A 14,689-nucleotide genomic window follows, 5' to 3' on the forward strand; every position below is an offset into this window, starting at 1 on the left:
GGGGGGCGGCAGGTAGCCTAGTGGTTAGAGCAGGTAGCCTAGTGGTTAAAGCAGGTCGCCTAGTGGTAAGAGTGTTGGGCCAATAACCAAAAGGTTGCTGGATCGAATCCCTGAGCTGACGAGGTAAAAATCTGTCCTTCTGCCCCTGAACAAGGCAGTTAACCCACTGTTCCCTGGTAGGTCGTCAGCGCAAATAAGAACTTGTTCTTAACTGACTTTCCTAGTTACATTTTAAAGAATTGGGGATTCATTTAATTTCCTCCCCGCTTAAATTCTAATTTATAATCAAAACATTGTCATTCATTTACATCCTAATATGAAAGGCACGACCCGGTAGGCCGTTTTAATTTCAGAAAAGCAATATAATATGAAAATAAAGCACTTTTTAATATTCAAACAAGGATTTGTTTTCAGAGACAGACAATGAGAACATGGTTTAAGGGAATGACAGGTTCACTGGGAGGTGACTGAGGATGCGTTCCAAATGGCACCCTATTCCCTATATAGTGCACTACTTTAGACCAGAGCCCTATAGAACCCTATTCCCTATATATAGTGCACTACTTTAGACCAGAGCCCTATAGAACCCTATTCCCTATATATAGTGCACTACTTTAGACCAGAGCCCTATAGAACCCTATTCCCTATATATAGTGCACTACTTTAGACCAGAGCCCTATAGAACCCTATTCCCTATATATAGTGCACTACTTTAGACCAGAGCCCTATAGAACCCTATTCCCTATATACTGCACTACTTTAGACCAGAGCCCTATAGAACCCTATTCCCTATATATAGTGCACTACTTCAGACCAGAGCCCTATAGATCCCTATTCCCTATATATAGTGCACTACTTTAGACCAGAGCCCTATAGAACCCTATTCCCTATATATAGTGCACTACTTTAGACCAGAGCCCTATAGAACCCTATTCCCTATATAGTGCACTACTTCAGACCAGAGCCCTATAGAACCCTATTCCCTATATATAGTGCACTACTTCAGACCAGAGCCCTATAGAACCCTATTCCCTATATATAGTGCACTACTTCAGACCAGAGCCCTATAGAACCCTATTCCCTATATATAGTGCACTACTTTAGACCAGAGCCCTATAGAACCCTATTCCCTATATATAGTGCACTACTTTAGACCAGAGCCCTATAGAACCCTATTCCCTATATAGTGCACTACTTCAGACCAGAGCCCTGTAGAACCCTATTCCCTATATATAGTGCACTACTTCAGACCAGAGCCCTATAGAACCCTATTCCCTATATATATTGCACTACTTTAGACCAGAGCCCTATAGAACCCTATTCCCTATATATAGTGCACTACTTTAGACCAGAGCCCTATAGAACCCTATTCCCTATATATAGTACACTACTTTAGACCAGAGCCCTATAGAACCCTATTCCCTATATAGTGCACTACTTCAGACCAGAGCCCTATAGAACCCTATTCCCTATATAGTGCACTACTTTAGACCAGAGCCCTATGGAACCCTATTCCCTACATAGTGCACTCCAGAGCCCTATAGAACCCTATTCCCTATATATAGTGCACTACTTTAGACCAGAGCCCTATTTGGGACACACTTAAGGAGGCAGGTAGAGGGTTTGTTTGGTGGCCAGGCAAGAAGCCTCCTCTTGAAACTGTATAACAACAAAATACAAATTTTAATCTCACACAAAATCCAGTAGATTTGAAGAAAATTACAGATTTTAATTGACTTCTGCACCGCGCTCTGGGGTCAGCTATTCCAATGCAATCGAAAGGGGTATGAAAAAAACCATTGTTATATCAATCAATCAATCAATCAATATTGTTATACACACCAAATGATCCTCATCCCTTTCCAACGATCCTGACATCCTTGTGAAAAAAAAAAAAAAATAGAATCTCTCCCATTTTTTAAAATTTGTAAGTTTTAAGGAGTAATTTCTTAGGGCTTTCTTGAAAAAGAAATACAATAATAATTATCTTGTCTATTTAAAGATTTTGTTATAAAGTTATAAAACATTTCTTATTATCTACAATATATACATCACATTGGGTCTTTTAATACGTTTTTAAAACGAGGACATGTCACAAACGGCACCCTAATTCCTATATAGTGCACCACCATGGGCCCTTGATTTAAAAATAGTGCACTAAATAGGCAAAAGGGGGGTGCAATTTGGGATCCAGGCCTTTTGCCTTTTTGAGGATGAAGATCTACACTTCACAATTCACATTGTTTATAAACAGTTACAATGTAACAGTTTTGTACGTTGGAGTCTTTGCCTCAAAGTCTTTGCGATGTCAACGTCGTCAAATGTTTGAGATTTCCGTCCGCTTTCTATCTGCGTCGCGCACGTCACCGTTCGTCTTCAAAGGCATTTCAACCTCTAGTCTTTTCATTTGACGTTTCCTCCATTTCTTCAGTTTCCTGCAGCATATATAAGCAGTCAACGTGACGACGATGCAGAATAGTCCCAGACAGGTCACTGACAGAGCTATGAGTAGAGGCTGACAGGGGAACAGGTCCGCCCTGCCGGGCCTCTCTGTCAGTTTACCCACGTACCACTGCTTCTCCTCCATCTGGATCTCAGCCTCCTCCCCGGTGAGAAGACTCTGGATGTAGCTCTCGTTTGAGACCGTCTCGTTGACGAAAAGGTTGACCAGGACCGTGGAGTGGAGAGGTTCGGGTTGACCGTGGTCCGAGACTTTAACCAGTAGACTGTAGAGACCGCGGTCACTCAGTTCTCTCTTCAACGTGATGTTCCCTGTCTCCGGGTCGATATCAAACGACCCCGGCTCGCCACCCTTCCTCTTGATGATGCTGTAGGCGATAACGGCGTTCATTCCCGTGTCTTTATCCACGGCGTAAACCTCTGTGATGGAGGTCCCTGGTAGGGTGCTAGGCAACACCAGCATGTAGGACTGGTTAGACTGGGGGAACAAGACGACGGGAGGGTTGTCGTTTACGTCAAGGAGGAGGACGGTAACCACGGTGAGGCAGGAGAGAGAGGGTTCCCCTCCGTCGACTGCCTCGATCCAGAGGTAGTACGTCCCCTGTTGCTCCCGGTCCAGAGGGGTACGGGCCCTGAGAGCGCCACGCCCCGCGTCGATCACGAAGATGTCGCTGCCGTTGACGATGGAGAGGGCCACCCAGCCGTTCTCGCCTGCGTCCGCGTCTGTTACCGAGAGGACGCCGATCTCGCCAAAACCCGGGAAATTCTCCGGCACAAAGAACGTGAAGTCTTTATTGATGAAGCGCGGGCTGTTGGGTAAAAAAATAAAATCAATCAATCAATCAAAACAATCAACCAAAACAGCAGTTATCACAAAGTGTCTGGCCTTCCTCTTACCTGTTGTCATTGCGGTCCAGCACAGTGATGACCACTGTAGCTATAGACTCTCTCCTGGGGGTCCCTCGGTCCACCGCCCGAACCATGAACCTGCAGAGGATACAGTTTAGTGTTTACAAACTTTTATTATTATTGTCTCGTCACAATATTACAACAACAATAAACAAAACATATTGCAGATATATAAAATAAAATAAACACTATGAACATCCATAGGCAGTTATAATGCATTGTGTCATCCATATATCCAGTTTCTGCTTTAAATGACGTTCAGCTTATTAAGGCTTCGTAAAGGCTTCATAAAGCCTACCTAACTAAGCGCTACATAAAGGCTTCATAAAGCCTACCTGACTAAGCTCTACATAAAGGCTTCATAAAGCCTACCTAACTAAGCTCTACATAAAGGCTTCATAAAGCCTACCTAACTAAGCTCTACATAAAGGGTTCATAAAGCCTACCTAACTAAGCGCTACATAAAGGGTTCATAAAGCCTACCTAACTAAGCTCTACATAAAGGGTTCATAAAGGGTTCATAAAGCCTACCAAAGAGCACCATGAATGTGTTACAAAGCATCTAGAACCGTAAGTCATGCTTCATAAAGCCTTCATAAAGCCTACCAAAGAGCAACATGAATGTGTTACAAAGCATCTAGAACCGTAAGTCATGCTTCATAAAGCCTTCATAAAGCCTACCAAAGAGCACCATGAATGTGTTACAAAGCATCTAGAACCGTAAGTCATGCTTCATAAAGCCTTCATAAAGCCTACCAAAGAGCAACATGAATGTGTTACAAAGCATCTAGAACCGTAAGTCATGCTTCATAAAGCCTTCATAAAGCCTACCAAAGAGCACCATGAATGTGTTACAAAGCATCTATAAACGTACGTCATGCTTCATAAAGGGTTCATAATTGTGACATAACATGTTGTGCTGCAGGATGACACATGATCTAAACAGAATTTATGTGAGTCAAGTCACGTTACAATTACCTTGATAAAAGCACCCCAACATAAGGAAATTGAAAGTGTCTTTCAACTGAAACCAAGATACATGTTCCTCCCTACATAAACACGCAGACGACAATATAACAAGTCATACTGTGGGGGGTTGGACCCAGTCAGGTCTTTATATAACAAGTCATACTGTGGGGTGTTGAACCCAGTCAGGTCTTTATATAACAATATAACAAGTCATACTGTGGGGTGTTGAACCCAGTCAGGTCTTTATATAACAAGTCATACTGCGGGGTGTTGGACTCAGTCAGGTCTTTATAAAACAATATAACAAGTCATACTGTGGGGTGTTGGACCCAGTCTTTATATAACAAGTCATACTGTGGGGTGTTGGACCCAGTCAGGTCTTTATATAACAAGTCATACTGTGGAGTGTTGGACCCAGTCAGGTCTTTATATAACAATATAACAAGTCATACTGTGGGGTGTTGAACCCAGTCTTTATATAACAAGTCATGCTGTGGGGTGTTGGACCCAGTCAGGTCTTTATATAACAAGTCATACTGTGGGGTGTTGGACCCAGTCAGGTCTTTATATAACAAGTCATACTGTGGGGTGTTGGACCCAGTCAGGTCTTTATATAACAAGTCATACTGTGGGGTGTTGGACCCAGTCTTTATATAACAAGTCATGCTGTGGGGTGTTGGACCCAGTCAGGTCTTTATATAACAAGTCATACTGTGGGGTGTTGAACCCAGTCAGGTCTTTATATAACAAGTCATACTGTGGGGTGTTGGACCCAGTCTTTATATAACAAGTCATGCTGTGGGGTGTTGGACCCAGTCAGGTCTTTATATAACAAGTCATACTGTGGGGTGTTGGACCCAGTCAGGTCTTTATATAACAAGTCATACTGTGGGGTGTTGGACCCAGTCAGGTCTTTATATAACAAGTCATACTGTGGGGTGCTGGACCCAGTCAGGTCTTTATATAACAAGTCATACTGTGGGGTGCTGGACCCAGTCAGGTCTTTATATAACAAGTCATACTGTGGGGTGTTGGACCCAGTCAGGTCTTTATATAACAAGTCATACTGTGGGGTGTTGGACCCAGTCAGGTCTTTATATAACAAGTCATACTGTGGGGTGTTGGACCCAGTCAGGTCTTTATATAACAATATAACAAGTCATACTGTGGGGTGTTGGACCCAGTCTTTATATAACAAGTCATACTGTGGGGTGTTGGACCCAGTCTTTATATAACAAGTCATACTGTGGGGTGTTGGACCCAGTCAGGTCTTTATATAACAAGTCATACTGTGGGGTGTTGGACCCAGTCTTTATATAACAAGTCATGCTGTTGGGTGTTGGACCCAGTCAGGTCTTTATATAACAAGTCATACTGTGGGGTGTTGGACCCAGTCAGGTCTTTATATAACAAGTCATACTGTGGGGTGTTGGACCCAGTCAGGTCTTTATATAACAAGTCATACTGTGGGGTGTTGGACCCAGTCAGGTCTTTATATAACAATATAACAAGTCATACTGTGGGGTGCTGGACCCAGTCAGGTCTTTATATAACAAGTCATACTGTGGGGTGTTGGACCCAGTCAGGGCTTTATATAACAAGTCATACTGTGGGGTGTTGGACCCAGTCAGGTCTTTATATAACAAGTCATACTGTGGGGTGTTGGACCCAGGCAGGTCTTTATATAACAAGTCATACTGTGGGGTGTTGGACCCAGTCAGGTCTTTATATAACAAGTCATACTGTGGGGTGTTGGACCCAGTCAGGTCTTTATATAACAAGTCATACTGTGGGGTGCTGGACCTAGTCAGGTCTTTATATAACAAGTCATACTGTGGGGTGTTGGACCCAGTCAGGTCTTTATATAACAAGTCATACTGTGGGGTGTTGGACCCAGTCAGGTCTTTATATAACAATATAACAAGTCATACTGTGGGGTGTTGGACCCAGTCAGGTCTTTATATAACAAGTCATACTGTGGGGTGTTGGACCCAGTCAGGTCTCTATATAACAAGTCATACTGTGGGGTGTTGGACCCAGTCAGGTCTTTATATAACAAGTCATACTGTGGGGTGTTGGACCCAGTCAGGTCTTTATATAACAATATAACAAGTCATACTGTGGGGTGTTGGACCCAGTCAGGTCTCTATATAACAAGTCATACTGTGGGGTGTTGGACCCAGTCAGGTCTCTATATAACAAGTCATACTGTGGGGTGTTGGACCCAGTCAGGTTTCTATATAACAATATAACAAGTCATACTTTGGGGGGTTGGACCCAGTCAGGTCTTTATATAACAAGTCATACTGTGGGGTGTTGGACCCAGGCAGGTCTTTATATAACAAGTCATACTGTGGGGTGTTGAGGGTCTCTATATAACAATATAACTACTCTCAAAAATCAAAGTTTCTTAGATTTCTCTCAGACCTCAAAAGTAGTCCCCTGATACGGTTTAAACACATAAAATATGTTTATGTTGTTTTTCAATTAACAAACACAGTCAGGGATAAATCGTACGGAGTTTTGATTCACAACACATTTCTTTACCTGTGGAGTAACTGACTAACAACACACCTGAGCAGTCACTGCCTACAGGTAGGAATGCAGCCGGACATGTAAGGCGAGCCGGCATACCCTCCAGGTTGTACCATAAATACATACCACCAGCCTTCAGAGATACCATAAATACATACCACCAGCCTTCAGAGATACCATGCTGTACCGTAAATACATACCACCAGCCTTCAGAGATACCATGCTGTACCGTAAATACATACCACCAGCCTTCAGCGATACCATAAATACATACCACCAGCCTTCAGAGATACCATGCTGTACCGTAAATACATACCACCAGCCTTCAGAGATACCATAAATACATACCACCAGCCTTCAGAGATACCATGCTGTACCGTAAATACATACCACCAACCTTCAGAGATACCATAAATACATACCACCAGCCTTCAGAGATACCATGCTGTCCTATAAATACATACCACCAGCCTTCAGAGATACCATGCTTTCCTGTAAATACATACCGCCAGCCTTCAGAGATACCATGCTGTCCTGTAAATACATACCACCAGCCTTCAGAGATACCATGCTGTCCTATAAATACATACCACCAGCCTTCAGAGATACCATGCTGTCCTATAAATACATACCACCAGCCTTCAGAGATACCATGCTGTCCTATAAATACATACCACCAACCTTCAGAGATACCATGCTGTCCTATAAATACATACCACCAGCCTTCAGCGATACCATGCTGTCCTATAAATACATACCACCAGCCTTCAGAGATACCATGCTGTACCGTAAATACATACCACCAGCCTTCAGAGATACCATGCTGTCCTATAAATACATACCACCAACCTTCAGAGATACCATGCTGTCCTATAAATACATACCACCAACCTTCAGAGATACCATGCTGTCCTATAAATACATTCCACCAGCCTTCAGAGATACCATGCTGTACCGTAAATACATACCACCAGCCTTCAGAGATACCATGCTGTCCTGTAAATACATACCACCAGCCTTCAGAGATACCATGCTGTCCCGTAAATACATACCACCAGCCTTCAGAGATACCATGCTGTACCGTAAATACATACCACCAGCCTTCAGAGATACCATGCTGTCCTATAAATACATACCACCAGCCTTCAGAGATACCATGCTGTCCTATAAATACATACCACCAGCCTTCAGAGATGCCATGCTGTCCTGTAAATACATACCACCAGCCTTCAGAGATACCATGCTGTACCGTAAATACATACCACCAGCCTTCAGAGATACCATGCTGTCCTATAAATACATACCACCAGCCTTCAGAGATGCCATGCTGTCCTGTAAATACATACCACCAGCCTTCAGAGATACCATGCTGTCCTATAAATACATACCACCAGCCTTCAGAGATGCCATGCTGTCCTATAAATACATACCACCGACCTTCAGAGATACCATGCTGTCCTATAAATACATACCACCGACCTTCAGAGATACCATGCTGTCCTATAAATACATACCACCAACCTTCAGAGATACCATGCTGTCCTATAAATACATACCACCAGCCTTCAGAGATACCATGCTGTCCTATAAATACATACCACCAGCCTTCAGAGATACCATGCTGTCCTATAAATACATACCACCAGCCTTCAGAGATACCATGCTGTCCTATAAATACATACCACCAGCCTTCAGAGATACCATGCTGTCCTATAAATACATACCACCAGCCTTCAGAGATACCATGCTGTCCTGTAAATACATACCACCAGCCTTCAGAGATACCATGCTGTCCTATAAATACATACCACCAGCCTTCAGAGATACCATGCTGTCCTGTAAATACATACCACCAGCCTTCAGAGATACCATGCTGTCCTATAAATACATACCACCAGCCTTCAGAGATACCATGCTGTCCTATAAATACATACCACCAACCTTCAGAGATACCATGCTGTCCTATAAATACATACCACCAGCCTTCAGAGATACCATGCTGTCCTATAAATACATACCACCAGCCTTCAGAGATACCATGCTGTCCTGTAAATACATACCACCAGCCTTCAGAGATACCATGCTGTCCTATAAATACATACCACCAACCTTCAGAGATACCATGCTGTCCTATAAATACATACCACCAGCCTTCAGAGATACCATGCTGTCCTATAAATACATACCACCAACCTTCAGAGATACCATGCTGTCCTATAAATACATACCACCAACCTTCAGAGATACCATGCTGTCCTGTAAATACATACCACCAGCCTTCAGAGATACCATGCTGTCCTATAAATACATACCACCAGCCTTCAGAGATACCATGCTGTACCGTAAATACATACCACCAACCTTCAGAGATACCATGCTGTCCTATAAATACATACCACCAGCCTTCAGAGATACCATGCTGTCCTATAAATACATACCACCAGCCTTCAGAGATACCATAAATACATACCACCAGCCTTCAGAGATACCATGCTGTCCTATAAATACATACCACCAGCCTTCAGAGATACCATGCTGTCCTATAAATACATACCACCAGCCTTCAGAGATACCATGCTGTCCTATAAATACATACCACCAACCTTGGTTTTATGGCAATATAGTATATTTTGAAAGCTGTGGGAAAACCAGAAAAAAACGGGGAAATCTGAAACCTGGAAAAACAAAACCGAGAAAACGGAGGGAAAACCCCCCCCCCGAAATACGGATTTTAAAGGGGCCCTACCAACGTTTCTGGTGAAGGACTGCACTTTAGAGTGTGTGATTCCGCAGCATTTTGGGGACAGTTGAGATCAGGTCCACTATTGGCCGCGCGCCCAAGAGGGAAAGAGGTTGGGCCTGTCCTACAAAGGGTTTAGAGTAATATAACACACGACATTTCTCCACAGCCATTTGCAGTCACGCCTGAATACATTTTTACGTACGGGAGTGGAGTCTAACCCACCAATGCTGGTGTTGCAATTCTCTACCAAGATGCATGATGGGTTATCAATGCTTTGTGATGCCTCAATTTAACATGATTTATAAAGCCTTATATTAAGCATTGCTTATGCCACCCTTGATAAAGAACAGGTTTATGTCATCTTTGACATAGATAGATTTAATTCCACCAACTCTGTTTAAATGTGTTGTTTTTTTGTTTCACTTTTTTGGTGTTATCAAGGAATCAAATCATAAGTATGGTGTTATTATGCACTTTGAGATTATTTTCTGTAATTAAAAAGCTAAACAAGTAAATAATTATTATTACTATTAACATATATAGGCAATTTATAACGCATTTGAATCCATACAATATCAGTCATAATACGTTACGATTACATCATCAATATGCGACAGACCTGTAGGTCTGCTTCTCTTCTCGGTCCAGAGACGTGGACACGGTCAGCACGCCGGTCAGCCTCTCCAGGAGGAAAATGGAGGGAGCGTCTGACCCCAGCGTGTAGATGACCTCTCCTCTGGCCTCACTGTCCTGGTCTGTGGCCTGGAGCTGGGTCAGGAAGCTGTTGGGAGGGTTATTCTCCTCCACGGAGACCTGAGAATAAAATAAGTATGGTGTTAACAAGGACTCTAATAATAAGTATGGTGTTATCAAGGACTCAAATAATAAGTATGGTGTTATCAAGGAATCAAATAATAAGTATGGTGTTATCAAGGAATCAAATAATAAGTATGGTGTTATCAAGGAATCAAATAATAAGTATGGTGTTATCAAGGACTCAAATAATAAGTATGGTGTTAATTAACAAGGAATCAAATAATAAGTATGGTGTTATCAAGGAATCAAATAATAAGTATGGTGTTATCAAGGAATCAAATAATAAGTATGGTGTTATCAAGGACTCAAATAATAAGTATGGTGTTATCAAAGACTCAAATAATAAGTATGGTGTTAACAAGGAATCAAATAATAAGTATGGTGTTATCAAGGACTCAAATAATAAGTATGGTGTTAACAAGGACTCAAATAATAAGTATGGTGTTATCAAGGACTCAAATAATAAGTATGGTGTTAACAAGGACTCAAATAATAAGTATGGTGTTAACAAGGACTCAAATAATAAGTATGGTGTTAACAAGGAATCAAATAATAAGTATGGTGTTATCAAGGACTCAAATAATAAGTATGGTGTTAATTAACAAGGACTCAAATAATAAGTATGGTGTTATCAAGGACTCAAATAATAAGTATGGTGTTAACAAGGACTCAAATAATAAGTATGGTGTTAACAAGGACTCAAATAATAAGTATGGTGTTAATTAACAAGGACTCAAATAATAAGTATGGTGTTATCAAGGACTCAAATAATAAGTATGGTGTTAACAAGGACTCAAATAATAAGTATGGTGTTAACAAGGAATCAAATAATAAGTATGGTGTTATCAAGGACTCAAATAATAAGTATGGTGTTATCAAGGACTCAAATAATAAGTATGGTGTTAACAAGGAATCAAATAATAAGTATGGTGTTAATTAACAAGGACTCAAATAATAAGTATGGTGTTATCAAGGACTCAAATAATAAGTATGGTGTTAATTAACAAGGACTCAAATAATAAGTATGGTGTTATCAAGGATTCAAATAATAAGTATGGTGTTAATTAACAAGGACTCAAATAATAAGTATGGTGTTATCAAGGACTCAAATAATAAGTATGGTGTTAACAAGGACTCAAATAATAAGTATGGTGTTATCAAGGACTCAAATAATAAGTATGGTGTTAATTAACAAGGACTCAAATAATAAGTATGGTGTTAACAAGGACTCAAATAATAAGTATGGTGTTAACAAGCACTCAAATAATAAGTATGGTGTTATCAAGGACTCAAATAATAAGTATGGTGTTAACAAGGACTCAAATAATAAGTATGGTGTTAACAAGGACTCAAATAATAAGTATGGTGTTAACAAAGACTCAAATAATAAGTATGGTGTTATCAAGGACTCAAATAATAAGTATGGTGTTAATTAACAAGGACTCAAATAATAAGTATGGTGTTAATTAACAAGGACTCAAATAATAAGTATGGTGTTAACAAGGACTCAAATAATAAGTATGGTGTTAACAAGGACTCAAATAATAAGTATGGTGTTAACAAGGAATCAAAGAAGTAGGTAAATACACAAATAAATAAGTACATTTTAAAATGAATAAATAATACGGAAATACTAAAATACATTTTTAAATACTATAATAAATAAGTAAATACTAAAATAAATGTGTAAATACTGAAATTTGTAAATTCTAAAATAAATACGTGAGTAGACCTTTTTAGATTTTATCAGTCAGCAACAATTATTTTTCAACAACAAAATAAATCCTCTATATTTTGTATTATTGTACTGAAATGGCTTTAAGACAATCAATGTACTATGAATAATATGCTCAAAGTTCATGTCCAAACCCCAACCGTAACCATAGAAACCGTTTAAACATTAGTGTGTTTATAAATACATTCACTCACCTCATACAGAGACTGTTTGAAGACCGGCGCGTTGTCGTTCTCATCCAGAACCAGGATCTTAACGAAGGTCTTAATGGCGAGACCTCTGGGGTTCCTGAGCACTACGGTCAGCTCGTAGTCCTGCCTCCGCTCGTGGTCCAGCGGCGCCGTCGTCTCTAACAGATACTCGTTCTTCAACCGTTTGTAAGGTGTCAGTCGGAACGGGCCGGATCCTTCAAGTAGACATTCCGTCCCTTGTCCTCTCTGGTCCGTGTTCGACACGGTGAAAAACGCGATTGGGGAAAACGGCGGTTCGGACTCCTTCATCGTGACCACGCCGTCTTTCTCCGCCGCGATGTAGCGCGGCGTAATAACAGGCGGACCGGAAGCTACCCGGATCACGTGCACCGTCATCGTGGCGACGGCAGGGACGCAACCGGGCCCGTTGGCGAGGACAGTGAGTTTGTAGAACTTCCCGGTTGCGGTGTTGATCTGACCGGCCAGTTTGATCACCCCGGTAATCCGGTCCAGATGGAACAGGGCTCTAGCCTCCCGGGGAACGCGGTCGCTGTACGCATAGCTGATCACGGCGTTGGCGCCCTGGTCGGGGTCGAAGGCGTGTAACCTGGACAGGTGCTCTCCTTTAGTCGTATTCCCGTAGAGCGTCACGTTGACCTGTGACTCTGTGAACTGAGGACAGTTATCGTTGACATCAGTGATTATAATCCTCAACGTGGCGGTGCCAAGGAGAGGTGGTAACCCACCGTCCTCTGCTATAATATCCGTTACGTATTCCTCCTGTCGTTCCCGGTCCAGCTCGTCGGTCACGATGAGGAAGGGTGTCAGCTCACCCCCCTCGTTCTCCTCTACGTCCAGAGTGAACACCCCAAAGTCGTTGACCAGCCAGTAAGTCTGGACCCCGTGAAACCCCAGATCGGGGTCCGTCGCTGACTGCTCCACCGCGAACCTCGCGTTGACCTGGGTGTTCTCCGGGACCGAAACCCTAATCTCGCCCGTCGGGAAGCGCGGACGATTATCGTTAACGTCCTCGACCAAGATTTTGACCTTAACCAGCTGGAAATACTGCTGGGGTAGAACGAACACATCCAGGGAGAGGACGCAGCCCTGCTTGTACTCCGAGGAGTCGGGGCAGAGCGTCTCCCTGTCGATCTCATTCCCAGACGTAAACAGCTGTCCCGTAGTGCTGTTCAGAGTGACATACTGATCACTGGGCTTCTTCTGGGGCAGATTGAATAAAACATGGGGATCGAGGGATAAATCCAAGTGTAAGTCGGAGCCCACGGATCCGATGAGTGTCCCTGACGGTAATCCTTCTTTTATCTTATAGACCAGCTCTTTCGCTTGGCTGAAATTAGCAAAACAGCAGAGGGGGCTGGTGTAAAGGAGGAGTATACACAAACCCTGAAATACAGACACAGTACAGAAACATGGGGGTTTAACAAATAGACTTCCAGACATGAGAGAATCAGTCTCAGGGGGGGTGGGGGGGGAGGGGGACAACAAACATGTTGACCGATACAGTTATATTATGGAGTCAATAGCCGAGAATGTAAAGAAGAATGTAAAGAAAATCACTGATTAAATTAGACTTTCTAAACATTTTTTTTTACTCTTTAACTCTTTAAATAATAACAAGTATGAACTTAGTCTAGGCTTTGAACCACAGACATTAAGATGTATTGAAAATAACATACACGTTACTACTCATCAATTACGTGACACACGTCGAAGTTGCCAGTTGATTTAAGCGCAAGCCAAACTCTCATTTGACATTGAACTATGAGGTTTTTTAAAAAAAATAAAAAGCTTTCTCTCTTCAATTTTTTTTCTTTCACAGAAAGATTACTTTTAAAAAGACTACAATGAGAAAAACACTTACCCACAGTACTCCTCTCGAGCTAAGTCCGGGTCCTGTTTTGTTGAACATGTTTATTCCACCGGGCTCGACGTGGTTTGACCTACAGACCGGAGCGGAGAGCCCGGAGCTAAACGCATCAGAGGTTTTTGTCGTGTGCTGAGTTGATCAGCGTAGCAGCAGCACATAGCCTCTGCAGAGTTCGTTGCTGTCTTGTCGCCTTCTGAACTGAACAGAGTCATTCATCCCAACACTGAGTCAGGAACACGCCCACAATATGCAAATAACCCCCCTGACGGCAACCAATGAGAATAGACAGCTGCTGGGATGGGCAGGGAGAGGCGGTTCAAGGATCTTGCCCTGTTTTTTTTGCAGAGAGAGGGATTGTGTGTGTGTGTGTGTGTGTGTGTGTGTGTGTGTGTGTGTGTGTGTGTGTGTGTGTGTGTGTGTGTGTGTGTGTGTGTGTGTGTGTG

The 14,689-nt window shown here is 42.2% G+C and overlaps 1 protein-coding gene across 1 annotated transcript; it reads right to left on the reverse strand.

Annotated features, from left to right (window-relative positions):
- Nucleotides 1–1,520: 1,520 nt before the first annotated feature.
- On the reverse strand, nucleotides 1,521–14,439 carry LOC110495377 (protocadherin-20). The gene is made up of 5 exons (XM_036951476.1): nucleotides 14,241–14,439; nucleotides 12,362–13,762; nucleotides 10,236–10,429; nucleotides 3,358–3,447; nucleotides 1,521–3,269 (listed from the first exon to the last, which is right to left on the reverse strand). Exons 1-5 carry the CDS (start codon nucleotides 14,286–14,288, stop codon nucleotides 2,318–2,320), a joined length of 2,685 nt encoding a protein of 894 aa, XP_036807371.1. The 5' UTR covers nucleotides 14,289–14,439; the 3' UTR covers nucleotides 1,521–2,317.
- Nucleotides 14,440–14,689: the final 250 nt, after the last annotated feature.

The sequence above is a fragment of the Oncorhynchus mykiss genome, chromosome 18, assembly GCF_013265735.2.
Source record: "Oncorhynchus mykiss isolate Arlee chromosome 18, USDA_OmykA_1.1, whole genome shotgun sequence".
Taxonomy (NCBI): Eukaryota; Metazoa; Chordata; class Actinopteri; order Salmoniformes; family Salmonidae; genus Oncorhynchus; species Oncorhynchus mykiss.

Coding starts and splice junctions, on each gene's coding strand:
- LOC110495377 (XM_036951476.1), bottom strand. CDS start 14,288: ATGTTCAACAAAACAGGACCCGGACTTAGCTCGAGAGGAGTACTGTGG. Junction 10,430..12,361: donor TCAAACAGTCTCTGTATGAG/GTGAGTGAATGT, acceptor TTTTATTCTCAG/GTCTCCGTGGAGGAGAATAA. Junction 3,270..3,357: donor CTGGACCGCAATGACAACAG/GTAAGAGGAAGG, acceptor TTTACCCAACAG/CCCGCGCTTCATCAATAAAG.